Source organism: Colletotrichum fructicola (genome assembly GCF_000319635.2).
Source record: "Colletotrichum fructicola Nara gc5 chromosome Unknown KSG_Nara_v1_contig03, whole genome shotgun sequence".
In the NCBI taxonomy this organism is placed as follows: Eukaryota; Fungi; Ascomycota; class Sordariomycetes; order Glomerellales; family Glomerellaceae; genus Colletotrichum; species Colletotrichum fructicola.
Window position 1 is genome coordinate 4,966,258 of NW_027094053.1, and position 8,044 is coordinate 4,974,301.

Consider the following 8,044-nt stretch of genomic DNA (forward strand, 5'->3'; position numbering starts at 1 on the left):
TCGAGAGCGGTACCAGCTGTTGCTTTAGAGCCATCTGGAACATTCACGCCCCAATGCGCCCTCTCTCTGTGCAATATCTAACGAGCGCATTACCGTCTTTGACCATTGCGGTTATGTGACCCGAGATCGAGGATCGAAGATCGCGGGGCCCGGGTGTATAATAAACGATACAGGGATGAGACGGTCTCTGGCAGAATCGCGGGGTATCATCTATCGCAAGTAAGGCCGCTTCCCGCCGGCCGTTGTCCCTTTGCAGATGTCATCGCATGACGTTCCCTTCCTTGGGTGGTGGCCGGCATGAAGGGATGACGGGGGGGAAAAGGTGCCAGGGACTGGCTTTCGACTTGGATGTTGTTTGTCAGAGACCAGATGACTCTGGCAAGAGGTACAGGATGTCCTGGGGATGGGAGTGACGGATCACGAGTCGAGGGCCTTCCATCGACTTTCGGCGGGCAGGTGTGGTGGTGATGTGGTGGTGCAATTGAGGTGCCGTGTGCGTAGCAAGAGGCAGTCTGCATGACCATGTGCCGTCTGCGGGTGCCGTGTGGTGGTTGACGCGAAGAAACAGAGTTTAAGAAACCGTCGCAAGTTTCTTCTTTGGGTGAGGGGGGGGGGGGGGGGGGGGGTGGGCTGCGATTTTGGCAGGACATGTGCGAACTGGTGGCCACAACAAGACAGTTGTGTCAGGGGAAGCAGATGATTCCAGGGATGGGCATGTCTTTGAACGATTACTGAAGACAGCTGTAGGAACTACCATGTTATCAGCAAAATATCCACATCGAGGAACAAGCAGGTAATTTTGACTTCGTGTATTCAAACTCGAGAGTACTGCTATCTTAAGGGGGTACGGCTACTCAAAGCGTACATTCTATGAACCGTCTGAACCAATTCCGACAAAAAAGAGACACTTGAACACCGGCAGATACCATGATTGTAAGGAAAGACGGTAAACGACTTCATGACGAAAGGAAAATTCCGAACCCATTATGAGACAATGACTTTGTGACGCGCTCCCGTGTCCCTCCAGGATAAAACAACGCCTCAAAGTGATTTGCCTTGTGTTCTTTCCACCTACTCCTCCTCTTCGCCTTTCCAACATAATAAGGAATGATTCGTATGAGTGTGTGTGAGATGCTGTCGCACTTGTACAGGGAGCGGATATCAATGTTAAGACAGGATGGGAAAGAAATGATGACAAGAAAAATGAAGAATAAACAATGATCAAGAAAATAAAAAGCAATCTCATATCCATGCTCGCATTTCATGTAATGTCCTGTGTCCCTTCTATAACCTGCAATGCGTGTGCTCATATGCATTCCGCTATGTTGGTTCCTTACTCGCAAACCGCTTCACGAATGAACTGTCCAAGCATCTTGGCCTAAGAGGATGTTAGTTAATGTTGAAGATGTGGATGAGATGAGGAGCCTTACGTAGTCGCCATGCATCATGGAAAAGTGGTTTCCAGGCATGTGCCTAGTCCTGAACCTGTTAATGTCCAGGTACTCGTCCCAGCGGTTGGGACCGAAGTCGGTCCTGTTGTCCAGGAGGAAGAGAGCATGACCCGTCGGGTAAGGATCCGGGCGCGGGTCGGTGGGAAGGTGGCATACACCATCCTCGCACCAGATGGCCATGACATTGGGGCACTTGTCCTTGGGGATAGGCTCCGCAGTGTAGTTGCTCAAGGCGGTAACACTGGCAGCGAAGTGGGGGAGGAGCCAAGAAGGAATCTTCTTGGCAGCCTCGTCGTCACCCTCGCCGAGAAGGCCGATGGAGGCGAACCAGGCGTGGAGAGACTTGGGGAGGGGCTCGATGGTGATTGGGCAAGGAGCGTCGATGATGATGAGGTTGTCGACAGTCTCACCAGCCTTGGTGAGCTGGTTGACAATTTCGTAGGCGATGACACCACCCGCAGACCAACCTGCCAGGGAGTAGGGGCCTTTAGCCTGTCTAGCCTTCATAGCCTCGATGAACTTGGAAGCCATGCCGTAGACACCGCACTTATACTCCTCAGGAGTCTTCATGAAGGGAGAGAAGAGACCCCAGACAGCCCAGTCGGAGGAGACCTGGCTGATCTCGGTGTAGGAGGTGGCGCAACCCGAGCCGTCAGGAACCATCCAGAGGTTCTTGGTGGCAGTACGAGTGCTACCCTGGAGGAGGATTGATGTGGCCTTGCGGTGAGGATAGTTGTCGACAATCTCCTTGGGTGGGGGAGGCTTGGTGATGGAAGCGGTGGTGTTACCAGGGTGAGTGTTAATCTCCTTGGTAGGCTGGACCTTGGGCTCACGACGAACCGGAGCGGGCTTGGGAGGTGCAGCCTTGGGCTTGGGCTTTGGGCCAATGCCAAGAGCCTTCTCAACCTCAAGCAAAGAGGGGTTGGTGACGAAGAGGTCGTTGGGGATATCCATGCCAGACTTCTCACGAAGCGTGCCCAAGATGGACAAACTCATCAGAGAGTCCATACCCAGAGCAGCCAGATCAGGAGCGGCAACAATCTCATCGACCTCAACACCCATCTCGGTGGCAATAGTGTCGCGGAGGATGTTCTGGAGGTCACCAGAAGCCTCATCGTCACCCTCGCCCTTGACCGAACGGTCACTCTCCTCGTAGGGGGTGGTCACGTTAGAGTCGGACTCGAGCTCAGGAGTCTCAGAAACGGAGCCGCTGGAGTCACCAGAGTCCTGGACGTAGCTGTCCTTGCGGTCGGCAGTCTCGAACTGAGCGAGGAAAGCCTTGAAGGCACCGATGGTAGGGTACTCGACGAAAGCATGAGAGTCGATGTCGATGTCAAGCTCCTCACGCATTCTGCCAGAAACGGTCAGGGCCATGAGAGAGTCGCAGCCAAGATCGGTGAAGGCAATGTTGTCGGCAAGCTCGTCGTGGGTGACACCGACTTCCTTGGCCAAGATGTCAAAGACCTCTTGAACGACAGACCGCTTAGCAAGCTTGGCATTGACAGTCTTGAGGTTGCTGGCGGTGACTTGCTTGGTGCCCTTCTCCTTGCCAGCCTTCTCCTTGGGAGCAGCCTTGGCGGGGGCGGCCTTGGCCGCGGCAGCGGCAGGAGCGGGAGCAGCGCCAGCAAGGGCACGTCCGCGGGGCGGCAGGACCATGTTGAGGACCTTGCGAGGGATGGAGGCGAACCTAACATCGCCGGCAACACCGATGATGCGGTCGCCGTCAAAGACGTACGCGTCACCAGCCATCATCTTAGTACCCTTGACAGGCTGCATGCGGATGTAAGAGCGATAAGACTTCTTGGGGTCGAGCTTCTCAGTGAACCTGAGAGATCCCCATCCGTGAGAAATGAAGACCTGCTCACGAGAGTCAACAGCATCAGTACCGTTGATGATGAAGCCAGAAATGTGGCAACAGCTGTCAATCCAGTAAGGGTTAAAGAAGAAGCTGCCATCCTTGTCGGTGGTCTGGAAGGTAACCTTCGCAGTAGCCTCACAAGACTTGCTGTCCAAGATGACTTCCTCCATGCCCTGGTACTTGGGGTCATAGTCGACGAGGGCGTTGAAGAGCTTGTAAGCCAAGCCGCGGCCAATCTTGGAAGCCTTGCCCTGTCTCTCAGCCTCCTCAAGAGCATCAACACGGCCCTTGATGAGGTACGTGACACGCTCAAACTCATCAGCCCACTGCTCGGTGCTGCCGTATACGACCTTGCAGTGTGCGTGCTCGACCTTCTTGGAGCCCTCGCCAGTGTGGAAGCTGACGTCGGCGTAGCCAAGAGCGGCATTGGCAGTGACCGTGGTGCGGAGGATGTGGGCATCAATCTTCTCATCGAAGATGAGAGTCTTGGGGACCTCGACGTTGGCGACGTTCAAGCCAATGTCCTCAGTGCCGGGGCGAAGCATCTTGTAGGCGTAGTCGCAGATGGTCATCGCCATGTCAGCGTACAGGGTCGACGGGCACAGAGGCGCACCGTTGCACAAGTGACCCTCAACAAGAGGACGAGTGTCAGGACGAGACAGATTAGTCTCGGTCTCGATGATAGCGATGTCACCCTTGACGTCCTCGTTGGTAATCACGTGCACAGAGGTAGTAGAGAGCTTGGGCTTTGCCGGCTCAATCTGGAGAGGAGCCTTGACGGCGGCAGGGCCACGGTTCTTGGTAAGACACCAGTCGCCGGTGTACTGAAGCCAGTAGTTCTTCTCGTCGAAAGAGTAGGTGGGGAGGTCCAAGAGGCGAGTGCAGTCGCTGAAGTCGCGGTGGAACTCGTCCCAGTCAAGGTTGATGCCGGCAGTGTGGAGAGTGCACAGAGTGTTGCTGAGAACCTTGTAGGTAGACTCGTTGCGGCGGAGAGTGGGAACGGCAATGGAGCTGATGCCGAACGAGGACTTGACGAAGTTGGCACACACAGGGTGGGGTCCAATCTCAAGGAAGACAGTCTTCTCGTCAATGGAGCCAGACTGCTGAGCGTGAACAAGGCCGCCAAGGAAGTTGACCGCGTCGCGAGCGTGGTTGCGGAGGTAGGCAGCATTGATAGGCTCGTTCTCGACCATCTTTCCGAGGAGAGGAGAGATGATAGGAACCTGGGGAACCTCGAAGCTCACAGAGCGAGCGAGAGTCTCGAAGTCATCGAGGATAGCGTCAACCTGGGCAGAGTGGAAAGCGAAGGGCACCTTGAGCTGAGTGCACTTGAATCCGGCTGCACCGAGGGTCGAGGAGATCTCGCTGACCTTGGTGGAAGCGCCGCTGAGAACAGTCTCGCGGGGGCCGTTGATGCAAGCCACGTTGACAGCCTCGGACTGAGAGCCGAGAGCCTCCATGACAGCGTCGACAGGGCCAGTGACAGCCAGCATGGCGTGAGTGCCTGCGGTGCACTTCTCAACAAGGAGCTGAGCGCGAGCTCCAACAAGGTAAATAGTGTCGCTGGCAGAAAGGACACCAGCGGCGTTGAGAGCGGCGTACTCTCCAAGAGAGTGGCCCATAACAGCCGAGGGCTTGATACCCCAAGAGGCCCAGAGACGGGCGAGAGCCATCTCAAAGCAGCACAGTCCGAGCTGAACAACAACAGGAGACAGCTTAGTGACATCAGACTCGCTGCCGTCGATAAGAGGCAGGAAGTTGGGGAAGCCGTGGATCTGTGCCAACTGGTTGAACTCATCAATGCTGTCACGGAAGACGCGGTAGTGAGCGTACAGGTCCTTGCCAAGGCCAGCGTAGTGGGAACCTTGGCCAGTGAACATGAACGCAACCTTGGGCTGCTGAGTGGAGATGGGGCTGAAGTTCTCCTTGAGTCTGTCCTTGATGAGGCGCTGAGCCTCAGGCAAGTCAGAAGCAGCGACGTTCATACGCCAGTAGTGCTGGATGCGACGAGCAGTCGTGGTGTAGGCGACGTGGGACAGAGGAGTCTGGGGGTTCTGCTCCATCCAAGCAACGAGCCTCTCGGCGTTGCGGATCATGGCAGCCTTGGACTTGCCAGTGACGGTGATGACCTGGACATTGCGAGAATCAACCTCAGCAGCCTTGAGGTGGGGAGCGTCCTCAAGGAGCAGACCGGTGTTGCCACCAGCGGCACTGAAGTTGTTGACGAAGATACGTCTAGGCTTGCCATCTCTCCTCTTGAAGGGGGTGAGGTGGAATGCAATGTTGACATTGCGCTCTGACAAGTCCTTGGGGAAGGTCTTGTTGATCTCCTTCTTAATACCGACGTGGGGCGGGATAGCGTTCTTCTGCATCATCATGAGAACCTTGCAAAGGGCAGTCACACCCGAAGCAGCCTCTCCGTGACCGACGTTGGACTTGATGGCACCAAGGTACAAAGGTCTGTCCGCGGGTCTCTTGCGATCGGCAGGAGCGAAGACGTTCGTGACGGAAACCATCTCAGTACCGTCACCGGCCTGGGTGCCGGTTCCGTGCATCTCGACGTAGTCGACGTCGAGAGGGTCAACACCCGCATCGTCGAGAATAGCGCTCGACAGGATGGACTGGGTAGGACCGTGGGGATGAGTGATGGAAATGGCATCAGCGGAGTGGTTGGTAGCCGTGCCCAAGACCACCGCGAGGACATTGTCCTTGTCCGCAATAGCATCCTCCAGACGCTTGACGATGACGGAGGCACAGCCGTCAGCACGGCAGTATCCATCGGCACCGTTGTCGAAGGTAGCGCAAGGTCCAGTCTTGGACAAGAACTGACCACGACTGAGACCGGCGAAAATGTCGGGGTTGGTCATGCAGGACAGACCACCAACAATAGCAGTATCGCAGTCCTTCTGCCACAGTGAGTTGCAAGCAACGTTCAGGGCAGCGGCACTGGAAGAGCAGGCCGTGTCAATGTTCAGACTAGGACCACTGAAGCCAAAGTGGTAGTTGATGCGACCAGGACCGAAAGCGCGGACACCACCGGTGATGTAGTAGGTATCGACCTCCTGGGCGGCGTTGATTTCACGCCAATCGTCGGAAGTCTGACCGTAGAAGGTACCGATACGATCCAGTCTCGTAGAGGGAGTACGGTTAGGGACATAACCGCACATCTCGAGGGCCTCGTAGGCGGTCGTCAACGCCATACGCTGCATGGGATCGGTCTGGAAAGCCTCACGGGGAGACATGTTGAAGAATCTGGGGTCGAAGTAACCGGGGTTCTCAATCCAGCATCCGTACTGAGAGTGACTCGTGTTGACAGCCTTGCCAGTGATGTCGTAGTGAGTGGCGACGGGGAAACGATCGGCAGGAACGACTCTGTGAACATCCAGGCCCTTGGCCAGGAGCTCCCAAAGCTTCTCGTGACTGGCAGCGTCGGGGAAGCGACCTGCCATACCGACGATGGCGAGCTTGCACTTGCCGGCTGGACCGTGGTTACCGATCTTGGAGTTGTAGCTCTCCCTCTGGATCTTGGGACCAGGGCGGACGATAACGTCAAGCTGTGTGCGGTCCTTGATCGTCTTCTGGAGGGTCTCGGCGTTGTGTGTAGGGCCGAAGGGGATAACGAGGCATGTTGATCCCTCAAAGTCACGGGCAGTCTCGATGCAGCCGTCAATTCCCTTCTGGAACTGAAGGACGTCGACGAGACACTCGTGAGCTACAGCCTGGAGCAGAGACTTGGTGCTAGTCTCAGCGAACCAGATACCCTTGGTGCCAGACATAATGGCAGAGCGAGGCTTGCTCTTCTCCAAGACCTCGGTAACCTTGGGGTCGTCAAGGCGAAGGATCTTCTCGATGTCGGCAGTGCCGTGGAGGTGAGCCGCATGGTAAGGTCCATAGACGGGGATCGCCGTCGACTTGACGCCGAAGACGTTCTGGTCATCCAGGGCCTTCAGGGTTGCTGGCGGTCCGGAGATCGCAAGACTTGATGCCGACACAGCGCTAACGTATGCTTGGCTGGCGACGGGGATGTACTGCTAAAGATTAGTTTGGGAGACAAACGCCGTGTACAACAGAAGAGCTCACATTAGATTCATGGAAATTAAAGAGCGCCTCTTTGGCTTCGGGTTCCTTCAGGCCAGGAAGGATATGGGTCCAAGGTTCAGATTGGCCGACCGGCGGGCTAAGTCTCTCAGCCAACGAACCGACGTGAGTGCCAGTTCTGAAGGCCATGAGGACTACCTGAACGGCAAGGGGTATCAGGGTAGAGACTGAGGGGGTCGAGGCGATAGCAGCGGCGGCAAACAGCCCCGTGCAGAGACCCATGAAGAATGTTTGGTCGTGAAGGCAGACATCTTGAGGCTCCTTCTCAGTGCGGCTGCGGATGTGTTAGTTACTAATCCGGCGAGAGTTCTGCCTCATGCCTGGGAAGGCTTGGGGGGACGTACTCAATGTAGTGAGCCAGCTGGGTGATGCAAAGCAGGGCACTGTCGATACCGGGGTGCTTGATGCTCTGGGCATGGTATCGTTCGTTGAGCTGTCGGAGGGTCAGGAACGTGGGGAGCTTCGACCGTTCCAACTTCCCCAAACCATCGATCTCCTCCCTCAAAGCCTGGCCAGCCTGCTCGAGGAACGTCTTCGCTAGGGTGCTCGGATTTCCTGAACGGCAGAACTCGGCGAGAAATCCATGGGTATCAAGTGACTGATCTCCGAAGAGGAGATAAGACATCTTGTCGGCCAT

General features: G+C 56.0%; 1 protein-coding gene across 1 annotated transcript; it reads right to left on the bottom strand.

Moving 5' to 3' along the window:
* Positions 1 to 1,333: 1,333 nt before the first annotated feature.
* Positions 1,334 to 8,044, bottom strand: wA (Conidial yellow pigment biosynthesis polyketide synthase; the record flags this gene model as incomplete). Its single annotated transcript, XM_032022839.1, has 4 exons — positions 1,334 to 1,378; positions 1,431 to 7,337; positions 7,390 to 7,681; positions 7,752 to 8,044. The coding sequence occupies 4 exons, from the start codon at positions 8,042 to 8,044 to the stop codon at positions 1,334 to 1,336; spliced, it is 6,537 nt and encodes a 2,178-aa protein (XP_031880204.1).